The following is a 17,497-nucleotide window of genomic DNA, read 5'->3' on the forward strand; positions in this document are numbered from 1 at the left end:
CTGGGACTACAGGCACCCGCCACAACACCCAGCTATTTCCAAGGAAAATTGTTTTACTAATATGACAGTCAATGTGTTAAATGAGTAGTTTTTTTTTTTTTTTTTTGGTAGAGACAGAGTCTCACTGTACCGCCCTCGGGTAGAGTGCCGTGGCGTCACACGGCTCACAGCAAGCTCTAACTCTTGGGCTTACGTGATTCTCTCACCTCAGCCTCCCGAGCAGCTGGGACTACAGGCGCCCACCACAACACCCGGCTATTTTTTTTTTGTTGTTGTTGTTGGTGCAGTTTGGACGGGGCTGGGTTTGAACCCGCCACCCTCGGCATAGGGGGCTGGCGCCCTACTCACTGAGCCACAGGCGCTGCCCTGTTTTTTTTTTTTTTTTAAATAACTCTACTTGGCAACTGTTAAAATAAACTGGTTGGCAACTGTATCTCCATCTTCAAAACATATTTGATCTGAGAAAATCTGGAAATCACTGGATTACATTTGGGTTAGCTGTGAAGGGCCAGATGATACAATAAATATTTTAGTATTTGCAAGCCTGTAGTCTTTGTCAACAACTACTCAATTCTAGCATTGTAGGACAAGAACTACTATAGATAATGCATAAATAATGGATACGGCTGTATTCTAATAAAATTGTATTTATAAAAATAGTCTGCAGGCTATGTGGACTACAGTTTGCCATCCCTTAGACTTAACTACTAAGATTTGTTTGCTTTTTAATATTCTTTGATTCTTGATTGGAGGAAGAGCAAAACAAAATGCAGGAATGTACCTCAAAACTTCATCCCAAAGCTATCGTAAGTATCAGAATTATTGGTTACTTGCATATTGTGGAATATAGGTTTGATTTTTTTTTTTTTCTTTTTGGATGCCAATGTTTGGAATTACCAAGTACCGAATAGTCCGTGGTTGTTCCCAATCCCTCCATTTCAGACTAAACTATGTCTGTTTTTATTTTAGTAACTGGTGCCAGTTTCTTTGTGTTCAGTGGCGCTCTGAAATCCTCTTCAGGATACCTTGCCAAGTCCAGTATTGTGGAAGGTAAAGAATTAATTTTTTACTGCGTGTACATTAGTTTAGTCTTAATTATACACCTAAAAATTGAGGGACATTAAAGGAATCCTTGACACTTGTGCTGTAGGTATCTAACTCCTATTATTTACTCATTAGCATCACATTCCTTTTTTTTTTTTTTGAGACAGAGTCTCACTCCGGTGCCCTGGGTAGAGTGCCGTGGCATCATAGCTCACATGAACCTTAAACTCTCGGGCTTAAGAGATCTTCTTGCCTCAGCCTCCACAGTTGCTGAGACTACAGATGCCTGCCACAATGCCTGGCTATTTTTAGAGATGAGGTCTCACTCAGGCTGGTCTTGAACTCATGAACTCAGGCAATCCACCCTCCTCAGCCTCCCAGAGTGCTAGGATTATAGGTGTGAGCCATTGTGCCCGGACCATTTTTCTATTTTTTGTAGAGGTGGAGTCTTACTCTTGTTCAGGCTGGTCTAAAACTCCTGAGCTCAAGCAGTCCTCCCGCCTTGGCCTTCCAAAGTGGTAGTAGCATCACTCTTTAGCAAATTAAAACTGCCTTGAGTATGCTTAATTCCCCAAAGAAGAGAGTCAGTGAAAGAGAGACTATGGGACAGTGCCATAAAAAATAAGGGATGGGGCGGCGCCTGTGGCTCAGTGAGCAGGGCGCCAGCCCCATATGCCGAGGGTGGCGGGTTCAAACCCAGCCCTGGCCAAACTGCAACAAAAAAATAGCCGGGGGGCGCCTGTGGTCCCAGCTACTCGGGAGGCTGAGGCAAGAGAATCGCTTAAGCCCAGGAGTTGGAGGTTGCTGTGAGCTGTGTGAGGCCACGGCACTCTACCAAGGGCTATAAAGTGAGACTCTGTCTCTACAAAAAAATAAAAAATAAAAAAAATAAGGGATGGCCTTCAGAGCTCTTGGATAAGAACAGAGTCTGACTTCAGATGTATCACTAGGCTCAAATACATGGATGTGAGGATGGAGTATAGACCCTCCTTGCCAACAAGAAGTGCTGTGATCATCACTGGGGGTCCAGATCGGATGTTTTTGCTACTCGTTTGCTATATTTAGGCACATATCCTGACAAAAGTTAATTAAATTAATAAAAGGCTAAAAGACTTCTTGTCTATTTTCTTTGTTGGCTATTCTTCATATTATATATCTATATATAAAAAATATATTTATAACATATAATAATATATAACATTTTATATAAATATATATATTTTATATAAAAGTATATAGACTATATATTTATGATTATATAATATATATGTGTGTGTATATTTTTTTCCACTGCAACAGTCCCTGACACATAGTCAGCATTTAATAGACATCTATTGAATGAACATATATATATATATATATATATATATATATATTTTTTTTTTTTTTTTTGTAGAGACAGAGTCTCACTTTATGGCCCTCGGTAGAGTGCCGTGGCCTCACACAGCTCACAGCAACCTCCAACTCCTTGGCCTAAGCGATTCTCTTGCCTCAGCCTCCCAAGTAGCTGGGACTACAGGCGCCCGCCACAACGCCCGGCTATTTTTTGGTTGCAGTTTGGCCGGGGCCGGGTTTGAACCCGCCACCCTCGGTATATGGGGCCGGCGCCTTACTGACTGAGCCACAGGTGCCGCCCATATTTTTTTTTTTTTTTTTTTTTTGAGTCAGAGTCTTGCTCTCTTGCCCTGGTGGAGAACAGCAACAGTGGCATCATAGCTCACAGCAACCTAAATTCCTGGGCTCAAGCAATTCTCCTGCCATAGCCTCCTTGGTAGCTGAGACTATAGGTGGGCTCCACGATGTCCAGCTAGTTTTTCTATTTTTAGTAGAGACAGGATCTCACTCTTGTTCAGGCTGCTCTTAAACTTCTAAGCTCAAATTCCTCTCATCTTGGCCTCCCAGAGTCTAGGATTGTAGGCATGAGCCACCTGGTAGGCCATTTGTCATATTTTGATCTGTTATTCTTGTTGCATAATAAATCGCACCACAGGGGCGGCGCCTGTGGCTCAAGGAGTAGGGCGCCGGTCCCATATGCCGGAGGTGGCGGGTTCAATCCCAGCCCCGGCCAAATACCACACACACAAAAAAAAAATCGCACCACAACTTAATGGCTTGAAACAGCTATTTTATGCATGCTAATTCCTTTGGGTTGGGCATCTTGCCAGGGCAGTGCTCCATAATGCTGGGGGTCTTCATTGGGATGACTTGAAGTTATTTGATATCTGGGAATGATAATTATATGAAAGTTTCTTTACACATGTGTCTGGAGCCTGGCCTGGGAGGACTTAAAGACTAGGGGTGATGACTGGAGTACTTACGCATGGACATGGCCTGGTAGCATGGGGATACTTGGACTTCCTACATGGTGCTCAAGACTCCCAGGGTGAATGTTCCAGGAACTAAGTGGAAGCTGCATTGCCTTTTGTGACCTAGCCTTGAAAGTCAATGTCACTTCCATCAACCCCTGATGTTTGAAGAAAGGAGAAGAATTAGACTCCATTTCTTGGTGGGGGAATAGTAGGTAGCATTGTAGAAAAGTGTGACAGGAGGTATGTGGCCATATCTTTAGCAAATACAGTGTGCCCTGCATGATGACAAGTTTTCAGTTTTACGGTAACTCACCCCAAAACCCTGTGTAAAGACAGCCCTTTCTGAGGGCTAGATTGCAGTGTGTTTATTAAAATGCATAGATCATGTGCCTGTAGTCCCGGCTACTTGGGAGGCTGAGGCAAGAGAATCACTTAAACCCAAGAGTTTGAAGTTGTTGTGAGCTGTGACGCCATGGCACTCTACTGAGGGTGATGTAGTGAGATTGTCTCAAAAAAAAAAAAAAAAAATATATATATATATATATATACACATATATATATATAGAGAGAGAGATAATCTGACATGTATTTATAAAGGTTGGCTTTAGTGTTCTTCCTTTTTTTTTTTTGTGACAGAGTCTCAAGCTGTCACCCTGGGTAGAGTATCATGGCGTCACAGCTCACAGCAACCTCAAACTCTTGGGCTTAAGCGATTCTCTTGCCTCAGCCTCCCAAGTAGCTGGGACTACAGGTGCCTGCCACAACACCCAGCTATTTTTTAGTTGTAGTTGCCATTGTTGTTTGGTAGGCCTAGGCTGCATTGGAACCCGCCAGCTCCGGTGTATGTGGCTGGCGTCCTAGCCACTTGAGGTAGCCAGTAGCCAAGGCAACTGTAGTCTTCCTTTTTTATAAACTTAATAAAGCCTATGTGATCAAGTGTTGACTACAGATGAAATTATGTCTTTACAATGTGATCATAAAACACCCTTTAAATTTTTTTTTTTTTTTTCTTTTTGAGATAGAGTCTTATGTTGCCCTTGGTAGACTGTTATGGTGTCACAGCAATCTGTAACTCTTGGGCTTAAGTGATTCTCCTGTCTCAGCCTCCCAAGTAGCTGGGACTGCCAGTGCCCACCACAACACTTGGCTATTTTTTTGTTGTAGTTGTCAGTGTTGTTTAGCAGGCCTGGGCCGGGTTTGAACCCGCCAGCCCAGATGTAAGTGGTTAGCACCCTAGACACTGAGCTACAAGTGCCAAGCCCCCTTAAAATATTGTTAAAATTACAAATTGAGCTGGCTGCAGTGGCACACCTGTAGTTTTAGCTACTCAGGAAGGTGAGGCAGGAAGACCCCTTGAGGCCAGGATTTCAAGGATCCAGTATGCTGTGGTTGTACCTGGGAACAGCCCCTGTCCTCCAGCCTGGACAACATAGTGAGACCCTGTTAAGAAAAGAAAAAAAAAGATAAATTGATTCTTTTTTTTTTTTTTTATTGTTGGGGATTCATTGAGGGTACAATAAGCCAGGTTACACTGGATAAATTGATTCTTAACAAATGCAGTGCAATGTATTTAGAAGTTACATGTTTGGGCTGGGAATTTCTTGGATCTTGGATTTTACTTGTGTGTTTCATTACAACAATTGGTTGCCTAGTTACGAAATTTTTATTGAGGCTTTTTAGACATTATTTCAGCTGACAAAATTGTGCCAGTGAAGTAGGGTAATTGCTCAGTGTGTGACAACTTTCACCCTCGATTTTGGTGTTTGCTTCTGACTCAGGTAAGATAACAGCTGACAGTTATCATCTGTTGGCTATGCAGAAGCCCATATGGAACTCTATTAGCTTTGCCTTATTGACAACCAGTAAATGGATTTATCCCCAAGCCCATTATTGTAGTGTGCTCAGTGACTTATTTAGGAAACACTTACTGGGCATTCAGTCTATGCCAGGTAGTCATATGTAAGGTGAGATGGAGATGGCGAGCAAATAAATATGATCAGACCATGATAAACACAAGAGCGGAAGTAGGAACAGAACTGTGAGGTCTGTGAGTCTGAAAGAGAAATATGACCACGTATAAGCTTTTCCCTGAGCAGTCTCAGGAGAAGCTCTGAGTTGTGTGGGAAGCGAAGTCAACAGCAAGTGCAGAGCCCTTCTTGGCATTTGCTCCTCACAACACTTTCAGTAAGAGGTTTAGCTCCAAGACCACAACCTCTCGTATCTGTCAGCTTTGGAGAGTAGAGAAGAATCCTACGGTTAACTCAGAGGGGTTTGCTGGATGCCCGGTGCTGAGTGTGTCTTCTTTCCCCGCTCTGTGCTGTTTCCATCTGAATTATCTTGGTGCTGATTCTTAGATGGCGTCATGGTGCAGATCACTGCAGAGAGCATGGATTCCTTGAGGCAGGCACTGCGGGAGATGAAAGACTTCACCATCACCTGTGGGAAGGCAGACGTGGAGGACCCGCAGGAGCACATCCACATCCAGTGGGTGGACGATGACAAGAACGTTAACAAAGGGTAAATGCAGCACGCTTCCCCGGCGGCTTCCCCTCGCCTCTGGTTTTGTCTGCTGTCTACGCTGGTGTTTTACCATTTTACTAAAAGCTGTGCCTGGGAGAAAGGAGTGTTTTGTATGTATAACACAGAATTTTAATTTTGGGGGTTTTTAGCTTAATTTCTGAAGAAGTTTCTGTATATATTTTTGATGGGAGGAGTTGATGAAACATAACAGTCCCACTAAAGTTATTGAGATAACAGTGATACCTAAAGCCTTTTATGATTTATAACACATTTTTGTTAATATTATTTCATTGGATACAATAATAGGTGTTGTGATTCCCATTTTACAAACAAGTGAAGAAGTATCAGAAAGTAAATGATTTCTCAAGTCTACAGAGTTAGGCATTGGCATGGCAAGGACTTAAAACCACCTCCTTGGGCTTTAATCCTGTACTCTTTAACAGAATGTGGCAACTCTGTTCTAAGAGTTCAAGCCAAAACCTTGGAGTTATCTTGGACACTTTCTTTCTCTCACACCCCACACCTAATCCAACACGTAATCTTGTTTGCTTTACTTCAGAATTGATCCAGAATCACGTAGTTTCTCACTGCCTCTATTGCTGCCATCCTGATTTAAGCCATCATATCTTTTGGTCTGGATTATCGCAGTCGCTTCCTACTTGATCTCCTTGTTTCTAATCGAAGCCGCCTCCTATTTCCCCACCACAGTCTATTTCTAGTACAACAGTCAGAGTAATGTCACGTTTCTGCTCAAAACCTACCAGTGGTTTCCAATGTCCTTCAGGGTAAAAGTCAAAACAGTTTATGACCAATAGGGCCCTACACAATCTGTGTATCCCTTTTCCCACCCTGTTACTTCTCAGAGGCAACGTCGGTCTTCCCTGAATACATCAACTGTACTTTTGCCCTAGACCTTTGCACTTCTGTTCTCTCAGCTAATCCTCTCCTCCAGCCTAGATGGCCTCATGAATCGCTCCTCATCACCTTCAAATCTTTTCCAAAATGTCACTTTCTCAGCAAGGCCTTCCCTGGTCAACCTCTCTTAAGTTATAACCTACCATACATGTTTTGGCCTCCCATTCCTAATATTTCCTGTCTGCTTTCCCTGCATTGTATTTCTTAGTAGCACTATAACGAATATATAATAGATTTTTACTTATTTATTTTGTTATATTGCCCCTGGAATGTAAGCTCCCTGAGGGCAAATATTTTTGTCTGGCTTATTTACTGCTGTAACACCAGTACTTAAAACATTATCTGGCTCGGTGGCCATAGCACAGTGGTTACGGCACCAGCCACATGTACTGAGGCTGGCAGGTTCCAGCCCAGCCTGGGCCAGCTAAACAACAATGACAACTACAATAAGAAAATAACTGGGCATTGTGGCGGGTGCCTGTAGTCCCAGCTACTTAGGAGGCTAAGGCAAGAGAATCGCTTAAGCCCAAGAGTTTGAGGTTGCTGTGAGCTGTGACGCCATAACACTCTACTGCAGGGTGACATAATGAGACTCTGTCTCAAAAAAAATCAATCAATCAACAAAATAAACCATTATCTAGCAGCTGGTTGATGCTTTAAAAATATTAATTGATTAAGTGAATGTACCTATACTTTATTATGTTAAAGCTTTCTTCCATTCATTTATTCATACATACATTCTTCAGACTAGGGAAATACAAAAAGAAATTCTACATGGTCGTGGCTGACAAGTGGTTCAGGTCTAGTTTTGAAGACAGTTATAAACAAATGCACTGAAGTGTGGAAGATGCCGATAGATAACTATGTAGTATATAGGATATAGAAAGACAAAAAGAGAAAATAATAGAGAAAGCGTGGCATTTGTGAGAAGGCATTATTCAAGAAAGACTTCATGGATAAATGGCTGGTGCTAGAGCTGAATCAGGGAAGACAAGTCTGTATTTGCCACGTGGCTGTGGCTGAGTGGGTGTCCCAGTCTGAAAGAACAGCAGGGGTAAAGACAGGGGGCCTTTAGAACAGGCACTCCAGATTAAAAAACTGTTTTTGACTTTGTTTTGAATAAGAGAAGCAATTTCTAATCAGTGAATGCATTTGCCTATCTTATAAGTCACCCCTTTATCTTCTCATTCTTTATTAAAAATTTAATTTCTAAATCTGTTTGTATTTAATTCTCTATTATAGTTGGAAATGGATATGGTTGTTAGGACTCCAAAATGGACAAGCTGAAAAATCTTTTGCCATAAGGTATTAGTAACTGACAATAAGCAAGTTGCTCCTTCCTAGAAAATGGGACAAAGAACTAGCTGAGCTCTCAAACTTAGGAGTTCAATGTTTCTGGTATCCTGCCTCAAAGAATTCTGAGTAACTAACAGTGCCCTTTTTGATGTTGTTATTTGATGAGTTAGAAATTAAACTTAACATGGCTTTTTTTGTTTGCTTTTTTGGAGACAGAGTATCATTCTGTCACCCTGGGTAGAGTGCTATGGCATCATAGCTTACAGCTATCTCACACTCCTAGGCTCAAGCGATCCTCTTGCCTCAGCCTCCCCAGTAGGTGGAACTACAGGTGCCCTCCACAACACCCAGCTAGTTTTTCTACTTTTAGTAGAGATGGGGTCTTGCTCTGCCTGGTCCCAAACTCCTGAGCTCAAGCAATCCACCTGCCTCAGCCTCCCAGAGTAAACTTAGGTTGTTTAAATAATTTTGAGTGAGTGAAGTGAATGCCTTGATATTGAAGTTCAGGTTAAATTTGACTTTTAATCATAGAGATTCAAGAACATAAACAAGTTTGAAAATTGTTAGGAAAGATTTGGTATCTGTGTGCCAATCATTTTGAGTCTTTATTAGAATGTATGTGTATTTCCGCATATTTATACTTGCATATTTTAGGGAAGAAATGACACTATCAAAAGTTGCCTTTTGGACTAGGTAGAGTGGCTCACACCTGTAATCATAGCACTCTGGGAGGAGGATCACTTAAGTGCAGGAGTTTGAAACCACCCTGAGCAAGAATGAGACTCCATCTCTAGTAAAAATAGAAAAATTAGGCAGGGTGGGCCCCTGTAGTCACAGCTATGTGAAAGGCTGAGGCAGGAGGATCACTTGAGCTCAGGAGTTTGAGATGCTGCGAGCTAGGGTGATGCCAGGGCAATAGAGTAAGACTCTGTCTCAAAAGAAATTAAAACCAAAAAAATCTTTCTGTTCAGGAATTTAGGAGTGATAATTTAACACCGAAGGGAGTCTAGCTAGATAGATATTCGTTCATCATTTCACACCAGAACTATGAGAACTATCATAATTTATACACGTGGTCAAACAATTCTTCTTTTTTGAGACAACTCCTTTCTCTATTGTTGCCTAGACTGTAAAGCAGCGGTGTCCTCAGACTCTAAGGCTCAAGCGATTCTCCTGCCTCAGCCTTCCAAGTAGCAGCTGGGAATACGAGCAATTACCACCAAGCCCACCTAGTTTCTTTTTTACGTTTTTTGTAGACAAGGTCTTGCTAAAATGCTTAGGCTGGCCATGAGCTGCTAGGCTCAAACAGTCCACCCACCTTGGCCTCTCAAAGTCCTAGGATTACCAGGGGAAGCCACTGCTCCCAGCCTCACATAATTCTTTTTTCTTTTTTTTTTAATAATTCTTAATAAACATTTATTAAACTGCTAAATTCCAAGCAGTGGGTCAGTACTGGGTGGGAATATAGCACACAGTGGTAAATATATTCCCTTCCCTTCAGAACCTTGTTTGTAAATTAGATATGCAGCCATAAAGAGTATAATATTATGAGTATTATGGAGTCAGGAGCAGAGTGGAAAACGAGAGGGAGTAGGTGGCCCATGCATTCAGTGAGAGAAGGAACGCTGGATGAAGAGCCAATTTGATGAAACAATTTCTTTCCATTAAAGAGAATCAGCCCCTGGAAAAATGAGTCCTTTTTCGCATGTGTGTTCTTTGAATTATTTCAATACATAGGCCCTTTCCATGAAAGCTCTGTTCATGCACATTTTTGTACAATGGCTTCTTGTTACTATGATTGGCTGCACAGATGCTCAGCAAAGCACCCGGTGTAATTAGTAGCAAGATTTTTGCAGCAGAACTTGGTAAGAGAAATCGCTCCTCTGCCTCCAAGAGTTGCTTCCATGTCTTTCTTTTGCCTTTATTTTAGTGTGATCAGTCCTATAGATGGGAAATCCATGGAGTCTATAACAAATGTGAAGATATTTCATGGATCAGAGTATAAAGCAAATGGAAAAGTCATCAGATGGACAGAGGTAAGGAAATAAATCTTGTATCCTTGACCCATTTTGAGCACAGCTTTTATTCTGGAGGATAAGAAAAAATGTTTGCCTTCTAAACTCCAATTCGCTCTGATTATCTTAGATCACTGGGAAAAAAAAAATTCATCCAGCTCAGCCTGCAGCAATCTGATGTATCCTCCTTCCTGTGAACTTGCTTTTGTATATTTATTGGAATTCAAAAAGGGTGCATCTCTGGATGGCACATAACATGCTGCTGTATTTTTCAGAAAGCTAGGTCAGGTATTTCACGCTCAGAGTTAAAATGATCTTAGATAATACAGTCTTAAAAAAAATAAAATTATTTCATCAATAAGGAAAAATAAAGCTCAGTAACTTGCCCAAGACTACAAGCCAAATAAGTAATGACAAAATCCTCATTCAGACCAAGATTTGGCTCTTTTCTACTGTATTGAGTTGCTCCTTAACTTGAAAGCTTTAGACCTAGGAATGAGAGTGCAGGCCCCTGTTCGTGGGTAGTATCATGTAGATCAGAAAGTTCATTCTCAAAGAACAGGTAGATCCTAGGTCTCTTAATTGTCTTCAAACTCCATTTATACTCATCTGTAAAATAAAGGATTGAATGATAAAGATCCTAGGATTCCTTTCAGTTTTAAGAGTCTTAATTGTTTTTTTCACATTCTTTTACACCCAAGGAAACTGAGGCAAGAGAAGTTAAGTGTCTTAGCCCAATTCACACAGCTAGCTTGTGGGAGCAGAGACCAGAGCCTGATTCTCTTGTTCTTTGAGTAGTTGGTCAAGTGACTCATCATCATATGCAGCTGAATGATTTTAGTTGCTTGCTATGTAATGATTGTACCTTTGACACATTTTGAATGGTGCAGAGTCTGAACATGTAAAACTCTTTTTTTTTTTTTGAGACAGAGTCTCACTTTATTGCCCTTGGTAGAGTGCTGTGGCATCACAGCTCATAGCAACCTCCAATTCTTGGGCTTAGGCGATTCTCTTGCCTCAGCCTCCCCAATAGCTGGGACTACAGGTGCCCAACGCAACACCTGGCTATTTTTTGTTGCAATTTGGTCGGGGCCGGGTTCGAACCCGCCACCTTCGGTACATGGGGCTGGCGCCCTACCCATTTGGCCACAGGCACCACCCGAGAACATGTAAAACTCTATAGCTTATAAAATAATTTTACCTCTGTTCCCTCCTTTTTGTTCTCCAGTAACTCTTTGAGGTAGGCAGGCTATCCATTCTATTACACAAATAAGGAAATCAGGCTCAGAGAGGTCATGTGACTGTGGCTTTGTAACTTAGGACGAATGCTGGCTAGTGGCAGAGCAGCAGCCCAAGCTCCAGTCTCTGACTCCCTCTGTGGGAGTGCCACTTGGAGCAGTGCGTCTGGGCACAGGGGTTAATGGCTGCCTCCTCTGTAGTATTTTTGGCATAAGCTCATTATTCAGCAATAAGCTAGGCTTGTTCAACATAAACATTGTGCATTTTCATTTCTGCATCTTTTATATTTTTCCTTTATATCATTTTCTTTTTTTTTTTTTTTTATTATTGGGGATTCATTGAGGGTACAATAAGCCAGGTTACACTGATTGCAATTGTTAGGTAAAGTCCCTCTTGTAATCATGTCTTGCCCTCATAAAGTGTGACACACACCAAGGCCCCACCCCCCTCCCTCCACTCCTCTTTCTGCTCCCCCCCCATAACCTTAATTGTCATTAATTGTCCTCATATCAAAATTGAGTACATAGGATTCATGCTTCTCCATTCTTGTGATGCTTTACTAAGAATAATCATTTTCTCTTTATAATAACCAGAGAAGACAGGTGCTTCTCACTTTACAGAGACAAATTAGGTATTAAGAAGTCTTTTGACTTCCTTTATTTGACTAAAGGACTGGCTTATAACTCTTCTTCCATGCTACTAGGATCTGAGTCTCTCAGTTCCAAGTTTGCTATGCTTCTGGCTGTGCTCATGCAGTCCTGGCTTTCGGTGAGCACGCTGACAGTGGCAGGGCCATGTGGTGGGAGAGGCTCTGTCTGTGATAAAGGGTAGAAGACTCACAATCAAGGCTTGACTCTGCTTCTGTCTAACTCTTCTGTGCACTTAAGCAAGTCACTCCTGTCTGTGAGTAATCTGTAAAGTGGAGGGGCTGGGTCGCATGTATAACAGCCACTGTCTTAGACTTAAGACCATTTCCTGAGAAAATTGTCTGCATATAGTGATTACCTTTTAGAAGTACATAATGTGAAATGGAGGCCTTTTGTGGTTCTGAAAAGAATGTACTATTGTGACTGTGGTGAATAGACATTTTGTGGGTACAAAGGCTTAGAGGCAGGGATTGTTTTTCAGATGTAAGAAATGTCCTATTTTTCCTGACCCAAGGACTTTGTAGTGTGCCATTCCTGTCAGATCTTGCAACATCTTAGAGAATCAAGGTGCTTTTTACAGTAAGCTAATCTACTTGTTTCTTCCAAAATCTAAACACAAAGCTGAAAGTCTCTTTTGTTTGGGAAACAGGTGTTTTTCCTAGAGAATGATGACCAGCACAATTGTCTCAGTGATCCTGCAGATCACAGCAGATTGACTGAGCATGTTGCCAAGGCTTTTTGCCTTGCTCTCTGTCCCCACCTGAAGCTTCTGAAGGAAGATGGAATGACTAAACTGGGACTGCGTGTGACACTTGACTCAGATCAGGTGAGAAAGGTCTTAGGCAGCACTTTTTTTCTTGAGACAGAGTCTGTGTCATCCTGCGTAGTATGCCGTGGCATCATACCTCGCAACGACCTCAAACTTTGGGGGTGAAGAGATCCTCTTGCCTCAGCCTCCTGAGTAGCTGGGACTATAGGTACCCAACCAAATGTCCAGCTAATTTTTCTATTTTTTGTAGAGGAGGGGTCTCGCTCTTGCTCGGGCTGGTCTCCAACTCCTGAGCTCAATCCACCTGCCTCGGCCTCCCAGAGTGCTACAGTTATAGGTGTGAGCCACCATGCCTGGCCTCTTAGGCAGCTCTTGAAGCTAGCCTTGGCAGTATATATTTTCTGACAGGGGGGTTTTCCTCTATCAACCCAGAGAGCCTCATTCTCCAGGCCTTCTAGCCTGACCAGATACAGTATTCTGGCCTTCCCTCTGATAGTATTATAATGTACGCAGATGTGCTGCTTGGTCAGAACTCTGTAAGAACCATTTGGACCATGCTGTCTTCACCTGCATGTCTTCCACGGAGTTGGCTTTCTCCGTGTGGAGTAAAGAGCGTTGTGTGTGGGAGGCCTGCTGTGCGCGTGCCTGGCATCCTTACTGCCCTTTTAAGAGTCCCCAGTCCCACACATCAGGGATCATTCTGTGTTCCCTCAGAGAGCAGGTCCCCAGCTCTCTTTGTCCTGTTTTTTTATTTTAGCTGTAGCAGACTTCTGTTGACTGTGCAGCTGCCCATGCCTTAGTAAGGTTTTTCTTACTATTAACATTCTCATGCTAGTTAGTGAATTGGACTTAAGCGATTTCCCATTCATTTTCCTGTCAGGTTGAGTTTCCTATTGCCAGGCTTCTCTCCCTGTCTTTTTCTTTTTCTTTTTTTTAGACTGAGTCTCACTCTGTTGCCCTGGGTAGAGTGCCGTGGCATCATCATAGCTCACAGCAACCTCAAATTCGTGGGTTCAATGACCCTGTTGCCTCAGCCTCCGGAGTAGCTGGACTATAGGCATGCACCACCACGCCCAGTGTTTTCTATTTTCAGTGGAGCTAGGGGGTCTCACTTTTGCTCAGGCTGGTCTTGGACTCCTGAGTTCAAACTGTCTGTCCACCTAGGCCTCCCATAATGCTAGGATTGCAGGCATGAGCTACTTCACCTGGCCTCTTAAAGTTTTGCACGCTCTCTGCAGTAATAATCTGGTGTTGGCCCCTTGACCCCGGTATCTTGTCCTAGCATCTCTCTCCTACAGTTTAGCACTGATCCTTCTCCCCTTCTTTTTCACTTTGGATGTCTGTGACATAACACACTGGTTCTGTCTTGATGCTTACAAATTGCCAGACTTCTCTTCTCCCTCCCTCGTTGTCCTTGAGTTATTTAGAAAATGGGTGCAAGGCCAGGCACAGTGGCTCACACCTGTAGTCCCAACACTTTGGGAGGCCGAGGCAGGTGGATTGCCTAAGCTCAGGTATTTGAGACCAGCCTGAGCAAGAGCGACGCCCGATCTCCAAAAATAGTCAGGTGTTGTGGTGGGTGCCCGTAGTACCAACTACTTGGGAGCCTGAGGCAAGAGAATCACGTAAGTCCAAGAGTTTGAGGTTGCTGTGAGCTGTGACGCCACGACACTCTGAGGGTGACAAAAAAAAAAAAAAGGCCAGGGGCGGCGCCTGTGGCTCAGTGAATAGGGCGCTGGCTCCATATGCCGAGGGTGGCGGGTTCAAACCCAGCCCCGGCCAAACTGCAACAAAAAAATAGCTGGGCATTGTGGCGGGCGCCTGTAGTCCCAGCTGCTCGGGAGGCTGATGCAAGAGAATCGCTGAAGCCCAAGAGCTAGAGGTTGCTGTGAGCCGTGTGATGCCACGGCACTCTACCCGAGGGTGGTACAGTGAGACTCTGTCTCTACAAAAAAAAAAAAAAAAAAAAAAACAGGCCAGGCATGGCTGGCTCTTGGCCTATAATTCTAGCATTCTGGGAGGCCGAGGCAGGTGGATTGCTTAAGCTCATGAGTTTGAGACCAGCCTGAGCAAAAGCAAGACCCTGTCTCTAGCAAAAATAGAAAAACTCAGGCAAGAGGATCGCTTGAGCCCAAGTTGGAGGTTGCTATGAGCTGTGTAACCACAGCACTCTACTTAGGGCAACAGCTTGAGACTCTGTCTCAAAAAAAGAAAATGAAAGAAAGCAAATAGGTGCAGACTCTCAGTTTGATGCCCTCTTCCTGCTGAGTACTAAGTCTGCCTGACAAGCTGCTCCTGGCCTCAGTGCTTATGGGGAGAAATGGGTTCCTGCACATGGAGTTGTGCCATTATCAGGGAATGATGAAAGATTATGCTCCATTTCCTGACTAGTCATTAATCAACAAATATTTATTTTCTACTTGTATGTCTTGCCCAGTGTTGTACTAAGCATATCAGAGTAATAAAAATGAAGTGTCATGGTTCATTCTCAAATGGCACTGATCATCTGACTAGAGAGAGAATTACTTCACATCAATCTAAGAACAGCATTTTTCTGATAAATGTGTGAACCCCTTGAGGGCAGCCTTGTTATATTCATCTTTGGATCCCTGTGTTTGTAGCTGCTCAGAAAATGCTGCGTGGATGCATGGACAGATGGAAGGACAGACACTCAGTTCTGCTATTGTATATTTCCTAGTTTCACATTCACAGCCAGAGGTTGAGGTATTATTTCTGACACTCCATACCTTTCTGTACACTCCTGTCCTTCCCCAGAAAACTAACACCTTAACAGGTTAAGTGACTCACCAAGCGTATCATAGCTATCAAGTGGCTAGGGTGAATAAATGACAAAATTATAAATGACAATTCAGGGAAGAGGAAAATTTGTATTCACTGCCATGTGTCTAGCCTGTGGCCAAAGAAAGACACCCCCTTCCTCCTCAGCCTCCTTGGCTCTCAGCCCTCTGGTGAGACTTTCTCTGCTCAGTAACCTGTCACCCCTTCTCTCCGTGGTGCAGGTCGGCTATCAGGCAGGGAGCAACGGCCAGCCCCTCCCCTCACAGTACATGAACGACCTGGACAGCGCCTTGGTGCCCGTGATCCATGGAGGGGCCTGCCAGCTCAGTGAGGGCCCTGTCGTCATGGAACTCATCTTTTATATTCTGGAAAACATTGCATAGACAGAGAAGACTTCATTTTTTTCTGTTCAGACCTGTGGCCACAGCAGTCATACCCAAATCATTTGCACTTTAAAACTGGAAGATTAAGCTTTTGTTAACACTATTAAAGGGAGGTTGGGGGGGGGGGTTGGGGTGGGGAAGGGAAGTTAGGGGGACAGATGTTCCATTATTCTAAATCTTCTATGCATTGTCCACCAAGAAGATCTGGGCAACTTCTGTTACTGCACAACAATTATGCTATCCTTGCAGCTAACCCCCTTCTGTTTCTGTTTAGACAACAATTCTCCTCTCTTTTAAGATTTACTTATGGTTATGTGCTCAGAAATGCTGAAATGGGTACAACCATCTCCAAGGTGGGGTGGGCGGGCAGAGGGGAAATAAAAAAAGAAGCATTAGTTCTTGCACTCTTTGTATAGATTGGTATAGAAAGAATTCCACACTAACCTTGCTCCAGTTATACCCCAACTGTTTGTTAAGTAGAAGTCACACTTGGATTTTTGTTTTTACCAGATTTATTCATTGAAACAAATCAAAGACGCAAGGGCTTAATCCACTCTTCTAGGGCAATACAGTATAAATGAGGTCATTTAGAGAGCAGAGCTGAGTCAGGACTGCTTGAGATCTGTGCGGGTGGAGGGCAGGTATGGAACAAACATTCCTGGGAAAGCTGACAGAATACACCCAAGACATTTGGAGTTATACATACTAGAAGTAGTCTACAACATTTTATTGAGAAATCATTTAAACTTCTAGGAAAGTTCCAAGTACAAAAATATCATGTACCCTTTACCCAGATTCCCTTATTGTTTACATATTAATAGTTTGCCTTGTTTGATTTGTTAGTGTTTATTTCTCTCCTTTTCTTTTTCCTTCTTCATAAAAAATTGAGGTATTTGAGAGTAAGTTGCATATACCATAGCCCCTTACCTCTAAATACTTAATGCTTATTTCCTATCACATTTGATACTTTACTATTTCCCTGGTAACATTCTTTGTTGTAGCATTTTTCCCCCTGCAGTACCATCTAGGATCCAACATGGCATGTGTCTTTCAGGACTTAATCTTTTATGTCATTGATATTTTTGGTGAGTATACATAGTCCCAGCCATTTTTTATTTTATTTATTTACTTATTTATTTATTGGCAGTTTTTGGCCAGGGCCGGGTTTGAACCCGCCACCTCCCGTATATGGGGCTGGCGCCCTACTCCTTTGAGCCACAGGCACCGCCCACCCAGTCATTTTTTAACAGAAAACATTTTATTTTGATATTGATGTTTCTTCATATTTAGAATCAGTGTATGCATTTTTGGCCAGAATCACTTTATAGCCATCTGCCCTTTACTGATGGTGGTAGATTTTGATCACCAAATCAAGGAATTATCTGATTTCTCTACTGTACATCTCCCACCCCAGGAATAATAACCAAATGTATATTCAGATACTTTAAGACTTTAATAATTTTCCCATCAAAATGTCCCGATGTTCCTTCCTGCACTGATCTTTTACTACAAGGACTACAAAACAATTTTCCAATTCCAGCATGTCCTCCACTTTTATTTT

General features: G+C 42.7%; 1 protein-coding gene across 4 annotated transcripts in view; it reads left to right on the forward strand.

Annotated features, from left to right (window-relative positions):
* ZFYVE9 (zinc finger FYVE-type containing 9) overlaps positions 1-16,377 on the forward strand; it is a 187,414-nt gene extending 171,037 nt beyond the window's left edge. For all 4 annotated transcript variants that reach the window (XM_053576451.1, XM_053576454.1, XM_053576452.1 and 1 more), the window contains 5 exons: positions 970-1,050; positions 5,708-5,870; positions 10,015-10,120; positions 12,635-12,811; positions 15,775-16,377. In XM_053576451.1, the coding sequence (XP_053432426.1) occupies positions 970-1,050; positions 5,708-5,870; positions 10,015-10,120; positions 12,635-12,811; positions 15,775-15,936 (689 nt within the window). In that variant the 3' untranslated portion in view covers positions 15,937-16,377. The remainder of the gene's footprint in view (positions 1-969; positions 1,051-5,707; positions 5,871-10,014; positions 10,121-12,634; positions 12,812-15,774) is intronic.
* The last annotated feature ends 1,120 nt before the right edge of the window (positions 16,378-17,497 follow it).

The sequence above is a fragment of the Nycticebus coucang genome, chromosome 22 (genome assembly GCF_027406575.1).
Source record: "Nycticebus coucang isolate mNycCou1 chromosome 22, mNycCou1.pri, whole genome shotgun sequence".
Lineage (NCBI taxonomy): Eukaryota > Metazoa > Chordata > Mammalia > Primates > Lorisidae > Nycticebus > Nycticebus coucang.